The sequence below is a fragment of the Zootoca vivipara genome, chromosome 6 (assembly GCF_963506605.1).
Source record: "Zootoca vivipara chromosome 6, rZooViv1.1, whole genome shotgun sequence".
Taxonomy (NCBI): Eukaryota; Metazoa; Chordata; class Lepidosauria; order Squamata; family Lacertidae; genus Zootoca; species Zootoca vivipara.
The window spans coordinates 17389206-17412454 of NC_083281.1; the positions used below are offsets into that span (position 1 = coordinate 17389206).

Genomic DNA, 23249 nt, shown 5'->3' on the forward strand with positions numbered 1-23249 from the left:
CCATAAATTTGTCCCCAGACCCCACCCCCCTTTTATAGTTGATTCACTATGGCACTTTGGGAAGGGTTCATGCTGATTGCCACCCTTTGTGCCCATCACTAAGTGAGAAAGAAAACCCTACCCTTTGCTGGGGGGAGATCATATTCTTCCTATTGCACAGAAACTGGGATTATGCGTGTGTCACTCTCACATTGCTGTAGCAATCTCACCCGAGTACTGAAAAAATCCTGGCCTTTATCTCCCGTTTACATCTAGAGTGTTTGACAAGATAAAAAGCCGGAATGCTCACATGAAGCGCCATCGGCTGCAGGACCAGATGGAACCGATGATAAAGATTAAGTGGCCCATGAAGCATCTGAAAAATGAGCCAGAGAAGCAAGAAAGGAACTCGGATGTTGATTTCCTCCAGTGGTAACTGGGAAGGCGCAGTTTCAGGGTGAGAATGCTGGTCAACTAGAAAGTGCCAGTGAAACCAGCCAGGATTTGAGTTTTTAGTGTGTGTTTTAACCCTATAGCACTTCTCATTCGCTTGAGCGGGTTGAAATTAGGTTCATGCACTGTACACAATAGCCTCTTTAAGCTACTGGGAGCATAGGAACTGATTTTTTAAAAACAAAATACTCATAAATAGCTTCTAGCTGAACTTGAAATAAGTTCTGCGTTGTACTTTCAAATGGGCATCCATTTGTGATTATTGCGGGGCAGAATTTGATAGTACAGTGGTGCCTCGCTAGATGAATTTAATTCCACGGGTCTTTGAACGAAAAATTAGTCTAGCGAATCCCATAGGAATGCATTGAATATTTTGTATTATTTTTTTTGCCCATAGGAACGCATTAATTGAATTTCAATGCATTCCTATGGGAAACCGCGATTCGCTTTACGAATTTTTCATAAAACGAATTCGTCTAGCGAGGCAACCTCCGCTTGAAAAATCCTTTCGTTAAGTGAAAATTTTGTTAAGCAGGGCATTCGTTAAGCGAGGCACCACTGTATGGATGGCACAGGGCTGCTATCCAAAAACAGCCCACCTGCTTTTCTGACCTTTCATAAAGTCTGGTAGCAAAATTCAGCATGTGATTGGACATTGCACTGTGTGTCTCCTCAACGCCTGTGGAGGCAGCCAGTGACGAGAGAGAGGGAGCAAGGAAATCCTGAGTGTTGGTATCACATCACGTGATGCATTTCACAAGATGGGGCAGAGGGTGAGACCACATGGGGGAAGCCTTCTTGCGGCAATGGTAATCCTTGTGTAGGATGGGCTCGTAGGATACCACCCGTGATTCCATTTTCGGGAGCAGCCCTGTGCCAGCCATGACATCTAGTGAAAGGCAGGGTGCGCTAGGTGTTGATTTAAGCACCATTAAAATTTCGGCTGGGATTGGGTTTGACGAAAATAAAAAGCAGGATTATGGCATTCAGTTGGTTTATGCTTAAATTTACCATAGAAAAGGAGGTGTGTGAGTTAATTGAGTCTGCATTAAATTCCAATTATCCACAGTTGTAAGGATCCTATACAGTTGCCAATAACTGTAAAATAGCTTTTGCTCAATTACAGGGATGCTTGTTTGTGCTTTTGTTCAATTACAGAATGAAAGCCCTCGTGGTACTGCTGAAATGTTATGAGTAACCCCCGTTCTCCTGCTCCATCTCTTCCAGGGTTCTGTTATTTTTTTGGAGGACGGACGGAGTAGGCCAATCAATGAGAAATCACCATTGTATTTAGTATCTTTTTTGTGATTGATGTTCACACAACTGCTTTTTGATTCACTCTGTAGTACCACATTGATCTGCGTTATTGTTATTTTGTATGCACTCACAGCGTTGCTTAATTAAATTGGGTTCCACAACTGAAGTTGTAAAGTTGTCCTGGATTCTTACACCAGAGGATAAACATCCAGACGTGTGGAGGGAAGGGGGCAACAGCCACCACAGTCGCTGGTGGGACTTAAACTATAGGCCTTCTAGGAGCTGTGCTGGACTGTGGTACACTGAACCACTCTAGCTCTTTGGAAACCATAGACTTGCTTGGGCACAAGTAATTGGAATAGCACTTTCCCTTATTCAACTGTGGGAAAACTGGGTTAGGGTTTCTGTGTATATTTCCCTTTTGTCAGTAAGTAGCAATGTGTTCAGGAAAGAATTTGTGCATCTAGCTCAGTGTTTCCCAAATGTGGGTCTCCAGCTGTTTTTGAACTACAATTCCCATCATCCCTGACCACTGGTCCTGCTAGCTAGGGATAATGGGAGTTGTAGTCCAGAAGCATTTTGCCCAGCCCTCCAATTTCATGCTTCAGCTAGTCTCTGCAGGAAGACACACTAACCCTTCAGTGAGCAGCAGTCAGTATTGGCAAAGACCTGTGTAACTAATCACTGCCTATTGGGCCTGATTCGTGTTACATGAAAAGCACTTTCTTGCGATGGGGGATCCATGCAGGGCCAACATGGGTGTTGCTTCTTCCCTATAGAAGGTGCAAGACGAAGATACAACTTGCCTTTTATGGAATCTGATGAGACTAAATTGCCATCGAGTTTAACCTCAGACTGCACAATGGGGCAGTACATCCATCACACACACACCCCAGCTACCCAGCCCAAATTAGAAAGAGAGGGTGTACTGCAGTAAAATTCCTCCATGAGTTTCCCTCAAAAAATCCAAACCACTATAGGAGAGGGAGGATGTTTCCCTGCTAGTTCCCCTCACACATATCCTGTGCTGTGGTAGGAAATGAGCTGGGCAGAGGTGAATCCAGATCTGGGTTCAATAGAAGTTATAGTTAAACATGCAAGGAGGAGTTTTGCATCAGCTGCTGCAAACTCACCCATAGGGTTTCAGTGGTGATAGTCTCTTCTGCAACTGCATATTCTAACTTGATGCTGCAGTTATCAAGTACTTGACATACTTGTGTAAAAAGTGTTAAAACTTAGCAGCTAGAAGATAACATGTCAAAATTGTAGTCACTTAGGGCCAGGTGTGGGAAACATCCAAATGATGTTGGAACTACAGTTCCCCTCATGCCTGGCCATTGGCTGCGCTTTCTGGGACTGATGAGCTATAGTTCGACAGCAGCTGGAGGGTCAAAGGTTCCCCACACTCAAAATTTATTTTATATACCACTTGATTGTAGAAAGAAACCAGAAAGTGGTTTAGTGTGCATATGTCCGTACTAGTGTATTCATGGATATGTGGGTGTGAATCTACACATGAGCACTTTCCCAATTGTATACCTCTGAATCTAAATGTTTCCTGTGATATAGTTTCACTGTGCATTGTCCCCTCCCCACAATTATGACTTACCCACCCACCCTAAGATTTGGAAATCTGAGGTCCGTTGTGGCATATGTATATGCATTTTTACCTGTAGCACATACACTTAAAAAAAATTTCTTTTTGAAATAAAAGTTTTCTGAGATACCAGATTTTCACAAAAGAACAGTTCAAAACAAATCAATATTTATATGTGCTTGTTCTAAGGATTTTGGTCACATAGAATTGTAGAGTTGGAAGGGAGCACAAGAGTCATCTAGTCCAGCGTTTCTCAACCGGTGTTCCGCATCACACTACTGTGCCGCAAGACGCTGGCTGGTGTGCCGCGACGAGAAGGGTGATTTGCATTGTCACGTCACTGACCTGCCGGAAAGGAAGCCGGCCGGGTCAGCTCTGCCTATTGGCGGCTGCCAGGCACGTGACAATGCAAATCGCCCTTCTCGTCGCCGCACGTTGCGGCAAAATTTAGAGTCGGCATCCAGCCGGAGGCCAGAGGGCGCCGCCGCCTGGGGAGGAGGAGGCAGGCGGGGAAGGCTGCGCAGGGCTTCCCTTCGCCGGGCCAGAGCGGCGGTGGCTGCCTGGGGCGGCTGGGAGGGAGGCGGCGGCAGCTGCACGCCCGTGTCTGCCCGCCTGGGGTCTGTCCGTGCCGTCTAACGTGTCCCCGCTCGCTCCACAGGCTCTGCGCCTGGTGGGTCCGCCTGGCTACCGCGCAGCAGTTCTTCAGTGGCATGCTTTACGTCTCCCCTCCAAACTAAACTAAATATAGGGCGGCACAGAGTTGGTGTGCCGCGGGATTTTTTTTCATAGAACAAGTGTGCCGTGGCCCAAAAAAGGTTGAGAAACACTGATCTAGTCCAACCCCCTGCAATGCAGGAATCTCAAACTAAAGTATGAAAGACCTTTCTGTACCTGCAAGGGCAAACTTATTTTTAATGCTGCCGATTCATGGAAGAGCAGGTCTGTGCAAAAGAGTCATTTTGAAAAATAAGCACAATGGTAACCTGTGGAAAAGGGCAGCCCTGCTTTGGGCTCATGGAAGAAGGGGGTGGCGCAACAGAGAGCACCCAGTGAAATTTCACCACACATGTTCTAAAAAACAACAACAACCCACCTATGCAATGATGTTCAGTGCATCCTCAGTCAGGTAATGTGCCTTTTTATATTGGATTTTCTTCCCTTATTGGATTATCTGCAGCTCAGAGAGATCTGAATTTAGTGGCGAGAAAGTGCAGGCTGTCAGGACTCCACTTGAAAGAGGTGGCTGTCAAGCAGACACAACAAAAGCAGAGAAGCAGCTTCAAGTCATCATCAAACTCCCATGTGGATGAGCCCTGAAGTTTCCAGGGTCTTCAGCTTTCGATGAAAGTTCCTAAACCCTCTGTAGCCTAATGTGTCCTTCAAGCCCAGGACAGCTGGTGAAATGGAATAATATATTTCCCCCTATTATTTGAGCATAACCTATTGCATATTTTAAAGCTTTTGCATGAATCCTAGCTCCTTCGCCAACCCCATGATTCAGGCTTTATACATACTGCTAGAACAATTTGCCCCACAGCTTGGGCAACTAGCCACCTTGCTTGCCCTTTTGTGGCTAGCCCCTAGGGCAGCCAAAATTTGGCTCCCACTGGCTACTACTGGACAGGCTTATCAGTTTGTGTATTTCAGAACAAAACTTTGCATTTATATAAATATCAGCAGAGCCCATGAATAACAAAACTATTTTTTAAAATTTTTATTTTGTCTATTCAAAATGCTCATCTTTCCAGTTAGTCCCAGTGTTACCCTTATAAAGTACCGCACCTTGAAGCAGGTTATTGCACCATTATTTTGCATAAGCAGCACAGCGATGAAAAGAAAAATCACAAACACAAACTTGTTTAACTTGGCAGTGGTGTCAGTGGCGGATTTCATTATTTAAGATTGCGAAGGCGGTGAGGGAAAGCGAGTTTTCGGCCTCACTAGTGAATAGTGCGATCCAGGTTCTTGGAAAGCTACTGGGATTTACGGGACTTGCCCATTTCATTCCATATCAGAAAGAACTGCAGCTGGCTGCAGCCAGCAAAAGTGCACACACATAGACTGTTGAATGAAATGATGAAGAAAATAATTTGAAAGTAAAAGAAAATGAAAATGGCACTGGAGTGCAGAAGACTCTGTTGAATATGGTCAGATAGGAACTCAAGCTGTGGACCCTAAACTGTGTTTTATATCATTGCCTTTTATTTTGTTCTGTGTATATTGCACTTTTTGTTGTTGCTGTGGCCGACAGCTGACACAAATAAAGTTTTTCATTCATAAACTCAAGCTGTCCCTCTGACTTTGAAACCAACTCTGTAAAAGCTTCAGGTCACAAGGTAGCTATGGATTGTGAGAACCCAATTTAAGTCCCAAGAAAGGAATCTGTGACCGGGATGTAGGACTGCACAATTGCCTTGAGGAAATGTTTATAGATCAGATCCTCACCCAGGCAAGAAAAAACACTACTCAAGAGAGGCCACTTGTTCTCTTGAAGGTGCTGGCTCCAAGCCATTTATTTATCCGTTCCTGAAGAAACTTTAAAAAATCATGGATGTTGCGAGAGGATCTACCCCAGATTGGGAATGCCAGGACATGGTCATGCTGTATACACAATTGGTTCACCTTTTGGAAGCCAGCAAGGCATAAAGAACCTGCCCCCCCAAACAGGTTGCTTATAGTTTATCCATCCTTCAGTTAAAGAGTTTGTCTTTAAAAAGAAAAAGTGCTTTAAAGAAAAAGAGACCGAAAAAATTAATAATAATTATAAATTTATTACCCACCTTTTACTCTATTAACAGGCATCCCCAAACTGTGGCCCTCCAGATGTTTTGGACTACAATTCCCATCATCCCTGACCACTGGGCCCTCTTAGCTAGGGACCATGGCAGTTGTAGGCCAAAACATCTGGAGGGCCGCAGTTTGGGGATGCCTGCTCTATAGTCCCAGGGTAGATTACAGCATTAAAAACAGTATTAAAAACAAGTTGCTAAAACAGCTGCAGCAAGATAACCAGACACTATGTGCTGTACAGAGCTTTGCATTACGCTATCCTATATACCGACAGTTTTACAATTTGCTCTGCGTTGGAAGAATTGAAAGTGAAGGAGTAAGAGTACTATTGGCACAGAAATGGAAACAAGAATTACCAACGATAGAAGAATGGCAGATGAAGTTAATGGACTACGCAGAATTGGGACCAGAGGTTCTTGAAGGATTGGACTAAATTTGAGAAATATTTGAAAGACAATTGTAAACAACAAATTACGCTTGTAGGTTTGCAAAAAGTTTTGTGAGGAGAACGATATGAAATATTTACAGGAAAAAGTTAAGATAGTAAAAAAATGGTTATTGTTTTTTAAAAGTAATAGTGAATTATGGAATACAAGAAGATGTTAGGAAAATTGGAAAGTCCAAATTGATGGAAGTCCAAAAAATATTGTATAAGATATGAATTTTAAAGGATGTACAAATTTTATGCAAAAAATTGATAATTTTTTTTAGAAAGGAAGGAAGTGAAGGAGGAAAGACTGGGAGAGTATTTGCGAAAATGAGATGGTGTAATAAACTCGACATATACCAGATGGGATGTTGGTAAATGGTAGACTGAGTGATGATGAAGAATGTCTATGCCTTTGAAAGGAGTTCATTGAGGAATCTCCAATTCTCCAGTCAAGAAATACCTTAACTGACAGCAAGGATGATTTTGGCAAAAGAGCTGCCACTTTTGCAGGACAGACTGAAATGGCCACAAAAGAAACAGGAGCAGCTTACAAGGATGACAGGCAAACCTCTGAAACCATGTTGTTGTTGTTTAGTCGTGTCCAACTCTTCATGACCCCATGAGAAGAGAAGAATCCTTGGAAAAGACCCTGATGTTGGGAAAGATTGAGGGCACTAGGAGAAGGGGACGACAGAGGACGAGATGGTTGGACAGTGTTCTCAAAGCTACAAACATGAGTTTGACCAAACTGCGGGAGGCAGTGCAAGACAGGAGTGCCTGGCGTGCTATGGTCCAGGGGGGTCACAAAGAGTCTGAAGCCATAAAGATGAACAAATAAGAGTTACAGAACCTGGAAGAGCTGAAGGAGGAAAAGTCAAAATTTTGCAAGTCAGAAGAGCTTGCTAATTGCTGAGGAAACCTCATTAGTCATTGAACCAATGAAAGATGAAAGATGTTTGGGGGTGGGGGGGAGAGAAGCGTTTTTATGATAGGGCTCAAAATTGGAAGCCACCTAGGAGCGTTTCGTTGAACTGGAGTTGCTCCCCAGCTGTGTAACTCCCTCTCCTTAGGGACACTGAAGGCCTTGACACTTACGGAATTTCACTGCAGCATAAAGACGTTCCTGTTTTTCCCAAGCCTCTGGCGGCTATGTCAATAATATCTTCAGCATCTGTATTTTTGTGTCGATTATAATGGTTTTATTGTTCACGCTCCTACCCTCAGTCACCCTCGGTGGGAGATTGCTACTCCAGAACTGGCAAGTACTTCTCACAGGTTCATGCTCATGTATGCTACATCTTGAGTCGAGGGGCACACTTTCTTTTTAACCCGTTGCTGTTCTTCCTTGACGCTTCCAGGATGCTGCAGAGGTTGGGTTACGAACACAGACCCCAGCCAGAGGGTGTTTTCCCCATGTGAAAATGCTAGCTTGTGTGGCTACTTGCAAAACGCGACCTGCGAGCATAACTCCGAGTCTCGCATCTCACTTAAAATCGGCGAATGCGTTTTAAAAAAGGAATCCGACTCCGCGATATCCACTCTCTCTTGCCGTTGCTAATCGACTCAAAAGAAAGCGGCCTCAAGGGAAAGCATTTAAACATTTAGTGCAACTGTGATCAACGACATCAAAGGTTTCCTTCCGAAGGAGAAAGGCTCAGTCTTCAGTTACGCGCAGCAGGGGTCACTTCGAAAATAGCCTTAGAGAGATATACCTACAGTGCTGTCTGCTTTGTTATAAAAGGGCACTACAGTGCAAGTTCTTTTCAAGGCATACTTCGTCATTCTTAACCCTCGCCCTAGTCCTTTCCGTTCCCTACCCTTGCAATGGTCCAAATTCAGGTGCAGCTTTGAAGCATTATCTGAAAAACAAAACATTGCTAGCAGTTCAGCCTAGGGGGTTCATCCACACTTTTGTTCGCCTTGCCACTTTCCTCCAGGAAAACCTTTAGTTTGCTGCTAAACTGGAACAATTGGGCTTTCCGTTGGGCAAAATATTCCCAGAATGCAGAGGATTGGCCCCTTCCAACTCTACGATTCCATGTCATTTGTTCCAAATCAGTGCTGCAGAGCAGATTTTCCAGGAGAAAGCAGCGGGGCAAAGGCAAAACCACCTGGACCCACGCCTAGTAAGCACGAGACAAGCGGGAGTGTGGACGAGCCTTAAGAGGTTCATCTCACCTTCAGATCAAGGGGTCACTTTGTGTGAATATCACAAGGTTTTGACCTGCCCAGAGAGGGCTGGCTTTACGAGTATCTGAATGGATTTCCTGGAAGGGTCTACATAACAAACGCACCACCCACTCACAGACTAAGTTGCATGTTCCCCTCTGCAGGTGGAAACATGCGCATTTTGAGCCTCTGGAATCCCATCACCACCGATTAGTACAAGGCAAGGGAACTGGGAAAGTCTGTAGGACAGGATTAGCGCTCACCCTCAAGGTACAGCTATACTGCACAGACGTCTTCGTTCTGGGTGGAAGTGTAGGCTTCCTGCAGCCGACTTGGTCCTGGCGTCTTGATGCGGAAGGGTTGTTATGGGGAGTTGCCACAGCCCAGCATTATTTCGTTTTTAAAAACAGAAGCACCTAGTTTACTCTGAGGGTGAAGAGGTGTGAGTGGTGGCCGCCTCCTGCATTACGTGGGGACTAGCACATGGTAAACCGATGTGCAGAAAGAGCCACAACTTTCTCCTAAGGCAGGGTGTGGCTCACCTGCAGACCTCCAAATGTTGAGCTCCAGCTCCCATCAAGTCCTAGCCGGCAAGGCCAATGGAAATTGCATCCCAACAACATCTGGCGGGTGGTAGGTTAGCCACCTCTGTTTTACAGGATTCCAGCACAGGGAAAGGGGTGGTGGAGGCTCAAAACACCTATGTCTCCCTCAATGGAAGGGCCTCATAGGAACCTTAAAGGCAAATGAAAATGAAGACACACACTACAGCATTATAATGCACTAAACTAAGTGAGCCCCACGAGCTCTGGAGCGATTTCTACATTCTCTCCCTATTTACCTTCTTTTCCAGGATAAGATAGGTAAATGGTTAGGTTGATTACAGACCTCCAGGCTAGGGTTGGCCTTCCAGAAACACACCTGTATCTTTTGAGATTATTGTTGGATATGGCCCTTCTATGGTCTGTTTACTGCTCCAAGTCCAGCACACCCTTTCAAGAAAAAACACTACTCTTGAGTTGTGGGCTGGGATACCACTACAGTGAAGAACAGGCACACCCAAACTGCGGCCCTCCAGATGTTTTGGCCGACAACTCCCATGATCCCTAGCTAACAGGACCAGTGATCAGGGAAGGTGGGAATTGTAGTCCAAAACATCTGGAGGGCCAAAGTTTGGGGATGCCTGGTGAAGAACAAGGGTGAGTTTAGACAGCAGGCAAACTTTCATCTTTAAATTAAGCAGGCAAGATCAGACCCAGACCTGTGCCTCCTCTAAAGTAAGCTGAGGGCCAAGGTGTCCCCCTTTCAAGACTTTGCATCCCTCCTCATCTCCCAGTGTAGTGGCCACACCATAATACACAGGTCTCGCCACACCTGACTTTCAGTACTGGTTGTGAACTGCCTTACTCAGATTCTCATTGCCATTTCTCATCGATTCTAAAAAATCGAAATTCTGATGCAAGAAGAGGATTTGGTCCAGGTTCTCAGGAGCAAGCACACCTCTCCGGTGCTCCAGAGCGCTTTCGCTGGCAGCAAAGGCCTGTTCCGGTGGCACGACCGTCGCTGGGATGGCCAGGTATTGCCGGGCTAACCTGGCTACGGAGGGGAAGCGGTGTTCATTGTTCTTCCACCAGTCCAAGGGGTTCGTGCTGCGCTTGCAGAGAGGCTCCACAATGTAGTTCTCCAGCTGCTGATGGATCTCAGGCATACTCTCCGTGGGGTCCTTCCCCAAAAGGATGTCGTACATACTCTGAGACTGCCCGCTCGGGCCTCTCTCCTTATGGGCAGAGATCTGGCAGGCCGTTTCGCCAACCTCTGCTTTGTAGTCAGCGTTCGGCACCCAGAACTGGTTGGACAGCGGGGACTGGTGGTTGAAGAACTGGGAGAGCATGCTCTTGATCTTTTTGTGCAGCTCGCTCCTCAGGCTGGGGCTCAGGAACCTCATTTCCTTGAAACGTGGGTCCAGGAATGATGCCACCACTGCTGGGCTCTCCAGCAACTTCTCGTCATCCAAGATGCCCCAGCGCTGGGTGAGCTCCGACCTGATGTTGCTCACCACGGTCTTGATGACGCCGCTTGCTTCTTCCGATTGCTGCCCGATGGCTGTGACAATGCCGTGGATGCACGGCATCAAGGAGGAGATGGAGAAGTTCTGCTCCTCCCGCAAGAAGGACGTGGCGATCTTGAGTGTTCTCATAACGGGCACCAGGTCCTGCAAGAGCTTCCACTGGTGGTCGGCCAAGTTCTGGACCACCGTCGTTCCCTTGGGGTGCTCCTCCAACACGGACATGATAGCCCACTTGAGGTCCAGCAGGCACTCGCACATCTCAATGGTGGTTATCCACCGAGCCCCAGTGTCCATCACCAACTTCAGCTTCGTCTTGTTGATGGCTTCCAGCTTGCTGTTGAGTGAGCAGGTGGCCTTCGCGTCCTGCTGGAAGTAGCAGACGATGCTGCGCGCAGCGCTCAGGGCCTCTTGCACCTGCTCCACTTCGAGACCCGCCTTGACGCACAGGTGCAGCAGGTGGGCAGCACAGCACAGGCTGGTCCAGCCGTAGATGCACTTGAGTTGCGAGGAGTTGGCCCCCAAATCCTGCAGGCTGTCGTGCATCACACAGAAGACAGACTTGTTGGACAGCCCGAAGTCCGTCAGGACTGAGTACAGCCGGTCTCCCAAGTTACTCTCTCCTTTGTCCTCGTGCACCTGCTGGGTCTCCAAGATGCACCTCGCCCGCCTCCACTCCCCATCGATAAAGTTAGTCATGATGGTCAAGTAGGTCTGGTTGGGCTGGGACAGCCAGAACTCAGCACAGATCACAATCGACTGGGCCGTTTGCAGGTAGTGTTCTAGGTGTTGCTTGACCACATTGTACCGGTGCCACAACATGCTAGAGAGCTGCATCGGGGACGGGAGAATAAAGCTAGGTTCTAGGTAGCCAATCAGAAGGCCAAAGCCTTTGTCCTTCACCACCGAGAGAGGGTGCAGGTCCCGGAAGATCATTTCCAGCACTAGCTCCAGAATCACGTCCGTCCTGGGTTCTGCGCAGGAGACGGCGTGGTATTGGTTGCTGTTTTCGGGCGTCAGCTGCCGGGCCCTTTTTATCGCCGTCTCCTGGGCCACGTAGTCGGGGTCGGACACCTGGTCGTCCTTCAGCTGAGAAAGCAGGGTGTCGCGGATGCTGTGCTTCCTCACGAGGTGCTCCCTCATGGTTGTGGTGCTGTTGTGGAAGGAGAGCTGCTTCTTGCAGACGTTGCACTCCACATAGGCATCCCCCAGCTTTGTGTAGTAGTTCCACACCTTGGATTTGCGGCGGTCGACGTAGAGGGAGGCGCTCGTCCCGTCGTGGCTACTGCCTTTCTCGCGCCTCCGCCTGGTGCATGGACCCAGGCTGGCTGGCATCGCGCAGGTATTGAAGACCATGGATATTTCCTCTATGGGAATAAGAGGAGAGAGGTCAGGAACCTTTTGCCCAACACAGGGCTCGAACCCACAACCCTGAGATTACGAGTCTCATGCTCTACTGACTGAGCTATCCCGGCTTTAATATTGTAAATTGTAACAATGCAATGTTCAGTTTAAATGAGGTTAGTTGATTTTTAGCCTCGTTAGGCCAATATGGATAGTTTTTTGGTATTTATTGCTATGATTCTATTTAAAAGGAGGGGGGGTTCTTCATACCTCTGGGCACAATTTTGTGGGGAAAGTGGCATATAAATAAACAGATAAAAATGATCGCAACGGAGGATGCGAGGAAGGGAACTTCCATACCTTGTACTGTCTGAGGGTAGGATGGTGCAAGGATAGGGAGTGTTTGCACTTCTATGATCTCCTCCTTGGGTTGGGCGTCCCCTTCGCTATCCTCTAGCTTGACGCATTTCTGCAAGAATTCGCTGACCCTTTTGGAGCTCACATCTTCCATTTCGGTCTTGTGGGGAATCGAAGAGGAGGGGAGAGAAACAGAGCGAGAATCACTGGGAGAAAAAGCAGAGCAAGAGTGTAGATCCACACACGCAAAAGCAGCTTCTGCATGGGTAATTTACCTTCACTTTGACACCTACTTCCATTGGAACCGCTTCCTCGCAGGAAACTTAAGTCTTTGCAAGGTGACAAATAAGGAGTCAAGAGCAAGGCAGCGCACATCTTAGCTTACATCGGTTCTAGAAAGGTTCTGCGTGAAATCCAATCTAGATTTTTTTAAAAATCTATGAATTGCATGACCTATATATTAGCTTCACAGGCGTGTCAAATAAAATATTGTGGGGGCCCAGGTAAGCCCTGCCCTGCATTATCGATCACATGATGCATTGCACAAGCACAATTTGAATGGGAATGCCCATCAACTTTGTGGGGAACCAGCCCCCTCAAATATTTTATTGTAGGGCTGAAGCCCCCACAGCCCCCAGGGGCTGGCTCCTCTGTATAAGCAGATGAAGAAGCAAAACCCAAAGCAAGCTGGCTAAAGGAGTTTCTCAGCAGCCCAGAGCCTATGCAGAATATTAAAAGATTTAATGGATAGCTATGGCAAGGGCCATAGCTCAGTGGCAGAACACATGCTTGGCATGCAGAATGTCCCACGCTCAGTCCCTGGCAGCATCTCCAGGTAGGGCTTGGAGAGACCCCCTGCCTGAAACCTTGGAAAGCCACTGCCAATCACATGAAACAATACTGAGCCAGCTGTCTGACGCTGTGCAAGGCAACTTCCTGTGCTCCTAATGCGACAACATGGCTTGTGGAGAGACATTTATGCCACAAAGCACCCAGGATATCGCATAGCTGGAGCTCAGAGGTGGAGGATATGCTTTGTCTCCAAAAGGCGCCAGGTTTAGTCCCTGGTTGTTGGCACCTGTCTTTCTCGAGAGGGAATGGAGTGCGCCTCCGGGGGTGAAATCAAACCGCGAAAGTGAACTCCCCGGGGTGCAAGTCTAGTCAGTGTAGATGGAGGTCCTGGGCTGCCCAGACAACAAGACCCCTCTTCTCAGCCTGGCTGATGTGGTCCAAAGGAAAGCAGAGCAAGACATTTGGCTCTAGCTTGGTTGCAGGAGTTGCCGGAAGGAGGTATACAAGGCGCCACCCAACCATCTTAGCAACTCCGCATTGGTGTAGGGTTTACTCCTTTAGCCTTTTATTCTCCCAAAGATATCCCAGAAGGCAGCAGAGGTTGAGGATCAGAGTTTCCCTTCTCCTCGATGGGCTACCTTGCCAGGTGGACGAGCCCCACCTGCCCCTCGCTTCCCTTTGCAGCACGTGCAGAAACCGCCTTCTTGACCATTGGACCCCCTCTTGGCCTTGTCTGCTCAATCTGCCAGAGCCTCTCTTTGCATGCAGGGGAAGTCCCTAACTCACTGAGAGTTTGAGACCCATCAAATACCCTCACCTGGTTCAGCCGGCCAGTCAAAGCTGTTCCCAGGATGTGGCTGTTGCTGTATGCCGGCAGCTTCTAGGAGCCCCAGTTGAGAGCTGAGTGCAGGGTGGGGACCAAAGGTGGACGAACTGCCCCAGTAGGAGCATGACGTGTCCCCCAGTAGAGGTACTATCCCTCCCCTAACACCTCATATACCCCAGCCCCTGGTACTGCCAGGTAAGCCTGGAAAAGATCACTGTATGAAGCAATTGTTAGATAAATTGTTGATAAATTCATAGATAAAGTGTTGACCAACACTTGGGAGTCAACACTTGGAGGTCCAGTTAGTATCTTATCTATGAATGCAATATCCTCATTCATCTAATTGAAAACATCTTGGAACCTTTTCATATGCCATATGGATGCCCTATATGAGCTGTATTCAAGACTTTTTGGACTGATATTTGGACTGAATCTTGTCATACGTTTTTCTATGATGTTTGAATGTTACATATTCTTGTGTGTATGATTTTGTCATTTGGTGTTATATATATGTCTATAAATTGGTGACTGAGAATATGGCCGGTTACGCTGTTGTATTTCTGTTCTCACAAGGAGCAGAGTGACTAGAATTTATTGGAGGGGGTGAGAGTCCCTGAAGGTCACCTGTCCCATGACATACTCCTATATAAACTGGAGGTGTTTTACAGAAACATTCACTAGATATTGGTGGTGCAGGAAATCATATAAATGCCATCTGCCCACTATTTTTTTTTACTTGCCTTGCAAGCATCTTTCAGCAGCTTATGACTCAGCTAAACAGCATGTCATCCTGAAGTGCTTGGCTGGTCTTAAAGGAAGCATAGTTCCCATGTCTTTCAAATGTCCCAGATTTTATTGCTCTGCTTTCCTTCAGACCACATCAGCGAGGCCTAGAAAGGGATCCTGTTATCTGGGCAGCCCAGGACCTCCACACACACTGCCCAGGCTTGCGCCCCAGGGAGGTCACTTCGCTGCTGCTAACACAGTGGTTTGACTTCACCCCCAGAGGTGCACTCCATTGCCTCTTGAGGCAGACGGATGTCAACAACAGTGCTTGAATCCCAAAGTACCATTTGGTGAAGGGATGGATTCACTTAGGGGGTTGGTACCTTGGATGCTGCCCACCCAGGTCGCAGCCCCAGGCACACAATTTTGAGCAGCACAAACCATGCCCCCCAGGCAAGTGCTGGTTTCGGCGGGAAGCCTTGTCCAGCCAGGTTCCATCTCTGCCTCCCTGTCCTTCCCTGTTTGCCTCTGGAGGTCCCGGGCCCTGAAGCCCAGCCTGGACTTGCTGCTGTGTCCCCAGCCTCCTCGCTTAATGACCACCTGGCTGGTAGTGGGATTTGCAGAGCAGCCTTGCTCGGCTCTTGTGGGCGATCACTCCAACAGCATCAGAGGTGAGGACTGTGGTGGCGCTGTGGGCTCCGTTCACCCTCTGTACCTTGCCCGGCGTGTGCGTCCCGGGCACCGGCAAACCATGCTACGCCACTGCCCCGAGCCAGTCTCTGTGTAAGGAAGCGCGTCATCATCAAACACCCACATCGTGCATTTAAAACAACTCTTATGCCACTTTAACAGTCCTGGCTCTACCCCCCTGCCCAGGTATCCTTTGTTAAGGGTTCTGGGAATTGTAGTTGAGCGGTCAAACAACTCTTAGTGCCCTTAACAAACCAAGGTTCCCAGGATTCTCTGGAGGAAGAGACCATCCAGACTGTTCAATGGGTACAAGAGCACTTTGAAAATACAGGTGAAACTCGGAAAATTAGAATATCGTCGAAAAGTGCATTTATTTCAGTAATGCAACTTAAAAGGTGAAACCAATATATGAGATAGATGCATGACATGCAAAGCAAGATATGGCGAGCCTTTATTTGTTGTAATTGTAATTACCTTTATGGCTACGTCTTATTTTCGGAGAAACAGGGTACGGTATTTGTCGTTAGGCGGGTCAATTATAAATGGAATGTAATTAATTAAATGTAATAGCGATGTATTATTGTAGCTACCTGGTATTTGTTTTATTACTGTGGAATTTCCAAAAGAAAGCATTTGTAAAAATTAAAAGAAAAAAATAAAATAAAAAGTTGCATTACTGAAATAAATGCACTTTTCGACGATATTCTAATTTTCCGAGTTTCACCTGTATATGGTCTGGATATGACAAAAGATAATTACGTTTGCATTATATTGTTTTTGCATGGTACCCAGCAGAAGAGTCATTCTCCAGCACCCTTGCCTTTGCATTTTCAAATGGATTAGAAACCAACTCATTTTGGGGGATGAGGGTAGAATGGCAAATAAATTAAGGATGTGATTCTAGACACACTTAGCTAGGCTGCAAGCCTGATTAAACACCCTGGGCTTTTGAAGAAAAATGCATAGGAGGGTTTGCTCTGTGTACATCTAAAACCTTAACTGTAGACCTTCTCCCTGCCCATGAGATTTCATGCAATGTCTGTCTCTTGCAATGTAAGCTCCTATTTTGACCCTGGCTGAGCTGCTGCGCTTCACTAACTGAAAAGGAAGGTCATTTCCACAATATGTGCACAGAACAGCAGATCCAGAGGCCCTATGGGAGACCAGATGCAAACAGAGAGTTTCGGCACATGTCCAAGGCTCCCTTTACCAGAAAGCATTCTGGCTCGACTGATGGACAGCTACAGCTGCTGCCAACATTGCAACGAGTCTGCACTGGCCGGAGGCTGTGCCTGTGCATTGTTGCACCTGCAGGGTTTTAGAACTGCGGAGTTGGAAGGGACCCGGAGGGTCATCCAGTCCAACCCCCTGCAAGCAGGAATAAGCAGCTGTTCCATACGGGAATCGAGCTTGCAACCTTGGCGATATTAGCACTATGCTCTAGCCAACTGAGCTATCATCCTGCAGGATGAAGCTGGTACCCATTTTACCTGGCCTACCTATCTGGTTGCTTCTAAGTAACAAGATCTTCCTATTACTAAACAAGGTCTGCCAATGAAGCACAGATGTTTTTGCAGATAACCTGAATAGCATTTAGTTCTTGGTTTAACCAATGAATACATGTTCATATTGCAAGGTGTTTGTTTAGAATCCTAGAACGAAGGAGACTCTTGCCACCCCCTAGGTACAGAAGAAGGTAATTCTGCCTATACCCACTATTCACGAAATCGAGCCTTCTGCCGATCCTCAGATCCTCTTAATCTTTGCAACTTTAACCAGCTGAGAGAACAGGAACTAGCAGTATTATGTGGTACTTGTTTTGGAAGCCAGGCAGTATTCCTGATTAAACACACCAGCTTTTAAATCCAGGTGAAGCTGGGGGTGGGGGTGGGGAGTGTGCATTCCCCCTTTTGCAAAATCAGCAGCTCCAGCCCCTTTTTTTGCAAAATCAGCAGCTCCAAACACCCTTTTGCAACAAGGAGGCGGTGTGGCTTGAAATATTGATTTTTATTTGTCTCAGTACTCCACATTCCCTGTTCTCATTAAAAAGCAACACATACTGAAAGGCTGTTTCACACCCTTAGTGACATTTATAATTAAACTGACATAGCCGCTTTCCCCCTTTAAATGAATTTGAAGATTTAACCCATTAAATCACACAGCTTAAAGCTTGCAGCCTTAGATTTAATATTTAATAGGTCTGCATGAAATGTAACAGGCAGTTCCCATCATCTACCTTAGATATACCAAGGACAGGAGCTCTCCCCCTTCGCAATTGAAGAAGAGTTTAGATTTGATATCCCGCTTTATCACTACCGAAGGAGTCTCAAAGCGCTAACATTCTCCTTTCCCTTCCTCCCCCACAACAAACACTCTGTGAGGTGAGTGGGGCTGAGAGACTTCAGAGAAGTGTGACTAGCCCAAGGTCACCCAGCAGCTGCATGTGGAGGAGCGGAGACGCAAACCCGGTTCCGCAGATCACGAGTCTACGCTCTTAACCACCACACCACACTGGCTCCCACACAATTTAAATCCAGACACATCGGAGCCCCCAAGGCAGCCACGCGAGAAGAAAATCATAAATACACACAAATGCTGTAGCTTAAAACTCGGGAGCTCACGATTCATCCATTCCGTTTCTTGATCTCTACACAACTGCATCAAATATTTCAATTGGCTAAATTTTCCAAGCAGACATCCAGAAGACCAAGCGCCCGCGCCCCACCCCACCCTCACGTAAAATACTGTAACACGCTTAACGTGGGTGGGAAGCAAAGAGGCGCAATGCGTGCTACTCCTGGAAATGAAATGCTTTTTAAGCTCCGTCCGTGCTGCAACCCAGCCCAGCCACCCAGACAGACACCCATTGCGCAGGAGAACCGATGGGACCGGGAAGGGCGCGTTCCTCTTTTTGCAGGTGGATTTCTCCCCTTTAGAACCGCTTCCTCCTTTCCCTTTAAAACCCCACATTAAAGAGCAAGCACGTCTGCTTTGAGCGCACAGGTGGAAGGAAAGTTTTTTAGAAGCTGAAGGCATAAAGGAAAGGAGGAAAAGAGCGAGGAGGCACGCAATGAATTTCCACTCTTCTCTGCATGCATGCACGCGTGGGTGTAGAGATGTATGGAGAAGCGTACTGTACTTACCCCTTTGTTACCATGAGCATAGCGCAGCTTCGGCTGTTTGCAGCCTCACCGCTCCTGGTGCAGCAAAATGGGATTACAGCCTAACCTTTCATCTGGAAGCGATCCCTTTAGGGCTCATCTGAAAAGTTCACAGCGGGGCGAAAAGCGTCCCTAGTCGGTGCAACCTTATTCCCAAAAGGCAAAAGGGCGCACCACCACCGACGCCTTTCAAAATGTTGCATTTTTAGGAAGTCTGTAACCAGGAAAAAAATACCACATGACAAATTTATTTAGGGAATTGGACAGAAGCACGTGATTGGCTCCCAGTACGTTTCCGAGCACAATTCAAAGTGTTGGCGCTGACCTTTAAAGCCCGAAACGGCCTCGGTCCAGTTTACCTGAAGGAGAGTCTCCACCCCCATCGTTCTGCCCGGACACTGAGGTCTAGTACCGAGGGCCTTCTGGCGGTTCCCTCCTTGCAAGAAGCCAAATTGCAGGGAACCAGGCAGAGGGCCTTCTCGGTAGTGGCGCCGCTGCCTGCCCTGTGGAATGCCCTCCCATCAGATGTCAAAGAGAAAAACAGCTACCAGATTTTTAGAAAACATCTGAAGGCAGCGCTGTTTGGGGATGCTTTTAATGTTTAATCGATTATTATTATAATTTTGTTGGAAGCCACCCAGAGTGGCTGGGGTATAAATTATTATTATTACACCTGTTTTATTATTATTAATAGAGTACCTAACATTTGCTCTGTACTGCAGAGAGGCTAAAGGACAATGCAGCCATTGTCCGCAACCTCACTAAAGGAATCGGGGATGGGGAGGGAAGAGGAAAGCAAGCAAGACTTCAGGTGTCAATTCTTTAAGTTGCAAAAATTCAGTACTATTGTTGGAGAAAGTTAAAAGGAGTTCCTAGATGGAAGGTGTCTCTCACAGAAACCCCAAAGAAAAGGATGCAGGCTCCAAGTGAAAAAATAGGCCTTTATCAAAATACAAATGCACATGGGGCAGCCTCAAAAGTTAGCAGATGGCTGTGGAGAACCATATCTAATGCAAAGCTTCGTATACATTCCCAGATGACACATGTGATTTCTATTAATCACTCAAAGCATCGCAGCAATCTTAGTTGTTGCAACCCAAACTAAACCAATCAAAATCATTTAGCTCAGTCCTCGTAATAACATCATGTGATTACATATACGGTACTCATTTTCCAGTATCTTCCTTTCTTAAGGGTTTGAAATTATTTATTCATTTAATATCTCTCAATATCCTCTTTCAGAAGACATCTGAAGGCACCCCTGTTTAGAGAAGCTTTTAATGTTTAACAGACCACTGTATTTTAATATTTTGTTGAAAGCTGCCCAGAGTGGCTGGGGAAACCCAGCCAGATGGGCAGGGTATAAATTATTATTATTATTAATAATAATATCATCATCTTTCATTCGTCTACAAAACAATTAAAGATTAAGCAAAATTGCCACACCTAGCCAATTCTCTTTTCATGTATACAGTGGTCACCGAGAATTCTGACTATATTCTTGCTATATACAATATCTAAAACTTGTTTTGTACTAAAAAGGTAGGCCAGCACAGGCCTTTTCACCTAGGCCGTAGGCTCAGAGGGAAACGGAATCATCGAAATGATGCAGTTTTATGAAATTGCTATTTTTGCCACCAGTATCAACTCACCTGAGCCTCTTGCTAAGTACACAGTACACACAAACCTGCAGCCCTTAGTCTTCTGGCTGATGGGATGAGAACCTAGGGGAAACTAGAAATTCTACTTTTTGGTGGGGGCAGGCTGCTATATACAACTGCTCCTTTTCTGGCCAATGGATGGGGCTGGAATACTGGAACCATCAAGGATAAGCCATCACACCTGCCTTGCCACACCTCCCTGCCTGGGGTCTTATAGGTGCTTAATTAGCTGCTTAATTATTATTGGGTTTCTTTCTCTTTTTTAAAAAGCCAATGTTTGTTGATTTATTATTATTTATTAAATTTCTATAGCATCCCTTCATCCAAGGATCACGGGGTGGTTTTATACTGTAAACACAAAAATATATGCCATAGTAAGAAACAAAAAACATTAATACTCCCACACAGCATTGTTATCATTATTTTAATTATGTTTATTATTTATAACCATATGTACAAACACATAACAATACAGACAATAATGGAGCATACAGACAATATACGTGGAGCATATTCAGTATGTGTATATATATATAAAATTACAGAGATGCAGTTACATATAAAATGATTGTAAATATCAGTGGCTCTTTGTAACACACGTTTTTAAATCCAAGTTGCGAACTGTCTTGGATTCTGCACTGGGAGAAAGGAAGGCTATAAAATAAATAAATAAATTCACAAAGGTGAAGGTAAAACCAGCGCAGTGAGAATTGATTACTTAATTTCTATACCTCTTAGCACAGGAATAGGCAAAGTTGGCCCTCCAGATGTTTTGAGACTACAATTCCCATCATCCCTGACCACTGGTCCTGTTAGCTAGGGATGATGGGAGTTGTAGTCCCAAAACATCTGGAGGGGCGAGTTTGCCTATGCTTGTCTTAGTGTATTAAAAGTATCTTTAAGCGGTGTGCAACAAACCGAAGCAACAACTGGCAATCAAAATGTCACAGAAACTCACGAGTTACATATAAAAATGTTTGTTGTTGTTTAATTGTGTCCGACTCTTCGTGACCCCATGGACCAGAGCATGCCAGGCACTCCTGTCTTCCACTGCCTCCCGCAGCTTGGTCAAACTCATGTTGGTAGCTTTGAGAACATTGTCCAACCATCTTGTCCTCTGTCGTCCCCTTCTCCTTGTGCCCTCAATCTTTCCCAGCATCAGGGTCTTTTCCAGGGAGTCTTCTCTTCTCATGAGGTGGCCAAAGTATTGGAGCCTCCGCTTCAGGATCTGTCCTTCCAGGGAGCACTCAGGGCTGGTTTCCTCCAGAATGGATAGGTTTGATCTTCTTGCAGTCCATGGGACTCTCAAGAGTCTCCTCCAGCACCATAATTCAAAAGCATCAATCCTTTGGCGATCAGCCTTCTTTATGGTCCAGCTCTCACTTCCATACATCACTACTGGGAAAACCATAGCTTTAACTATATGGACCTTTGTCGGCAATAAAAATGTTACATTAGCACAAATTACCAATATATAAAAATTTATAGCAATACCCAGTAGTGATAGAATGCTGACTTTTGGGAGAAGGCGAGATGAAATGGAGAATATGCAGCAATTGTGTGTTTTATGCTCTACCCGTTGTATCATTTTGCATCCACTCCCATGTCTGCAACATACTGTACTATTGCGTGGGCATGCAGAGCAGCTGTTAATTTTTTCAGTTTTTTCTCTAGATTCCCTGGTCACAAATTATATCCTCCTAGACACTGGCTTCCTCTGGCAAGGTTTCCTTGACCTCTGCTTTCTGTTTTCATGCTGTTATGGTGCTAGCAAGGTGCCCGCTGTTCTAGGGCAAGAGTGGCAGCAGCTGAACACTGTCCGTGTGAGTTAAAGGGTACCACATTCTGAGCTCATTTCCAAAGGATCCTTGTTGAGTTGAAGCATTAACAGTGCAATCCTGAACAAGTCCTGCTGAATTCAGTATCTAAGCATTTAAAGTATTTCCATCTACATGTAAGATGGAAGGTTTTCTCTCTCCTCAGGGCTCTTTAGGTCTCCATGGGACACAGAAGCAGGGAACAAAATTCTCTATTTCATGACTAAATAAGAGGGTGGGGGGGGGGGGAAATGAGGAAAGGCATAATCTAAAAGGGGAAAATGCATATTTTAATTTACAGTACAGTATATGTGTCGGTGCAAAGTTTTTATTTTAGTTTTTTAATTTAGTTTCTTTAAATTAAATGTATCCGTTATCTTTTCCCTGACAAATCCCTATTTTAAGATCCTTTCCGCATACTGCTGTAAGAATTCTAAGGTCTCAAACACAGAATAAATATTTTTACATCAATTCTGAGGGTGGGGATTTTTCCACTATCAGGTCCATGCTTTTCTTAGTAGTAATTTAAAGATTCCTTATGTAAAACTTTAAATATTCGGGGCAGCTTCTATTATTTTTAGCAGAAGTAGTAGTATTAAATGTATAATTATTAAGGCTGTTTGCAAAACCAAAACAAACAGCATTTTATACATACAAATCCCCGCTCCGCTAGTTTTCTATTTAACTAAGAATTGTCTTTTTAAAAAAAAGGAGTCAATTTTTTAAATAAACCAAACACGTAAATAAAGCTATACCCCCCTTCCTCTGAAGTGGTACAGCCGAGCCATCCTCAACATCCCCCTCCTCCTCTCAACTTAGTGGACTCTACCACCTCCGTTCTCATCGCCTGTAACGCAACGGGCCGGGCGACAAGCAACCTTGCGGCTGCTGTCGTCACATGACTCCGAGTGAGTCAGCATAGCCTTGGCCACGTGATCAAGGGAGGGAGGGCGCGCGGTGGTGCGAGCAAGCAGCTGCGACGCGCGCAGGCGCAATGCGCGTGCGTGCATCGGAGCGTTTACAGGCGTAGCCGAGCTGCTTCAGCTACCAACAACAACAACATTAGCTCACCTGGTCACGTGGCGGCGGAAGGGAGACGGGGCGACGCCGGCGGTTGGGCCGTGCGCGGTGACGT

At 46.1% G+C, this 23249-nt stretch overlaps 2 protein-coding genes across 6 annotated transcripts in view; one reads left to right on the top strand and one right to left on the bottom strand.

The window, feature by feature from the left end:
• The window catches only part of ZNF541 (zinc finger protein 541), a 37134-nt gene extending 35224 nt beyond the window's left edge, over window positions 1-1910 (top strand). For 4 of the 5 annotated variants that reach the window (XM_035117623.2, XM_035117621.2, XM_035117624.2 and 1 more), the window contains 2 exons: window positions 256-436; window positions 1660-1910. In XM_035117623.2, coding sequence (XP_034973514.1) covers window positions 256-415 — 160 coding nt within the window. In that variant the 3' untranslated portion in view covers window positions 416-436; window positions 1660-1910. Of the gene's footprint in view, window positions 1-255; window positions 437-1659 lie in introns of those variants that run through there. The other variant, XM_060275531.1, reaches the window with a different exon arrangement.
• A 3602-nt stretch (window positions 1911-5512) lies between these two features.
• LOC118086235 (E3 SUMO-protein ligase ZBED1-like) lies at window positions 5513-23247 on the bottom strand. Its single transcript, XM_060275532.1, has 3 exons — window positions 23186-23247; window positions 12445-12601; window positions 5513-12107 (listed from the first exon to the last, which is right to left on the bottom strand). Exons 2-3 carry the CDS (start codon window positions 12593-12595, stop codon window positions 10057-10059), a joined length of 2202 nt encoding a protein of 733 aa, XP_060131515.1. The 5' UTR covers window positions 12596-12601; window positions 23186-23247; the 3' UTR covers window positions 5513-10056.
• Between the last annotated feature and the right edge of the window lie 2 nt (window positions 23248-23249).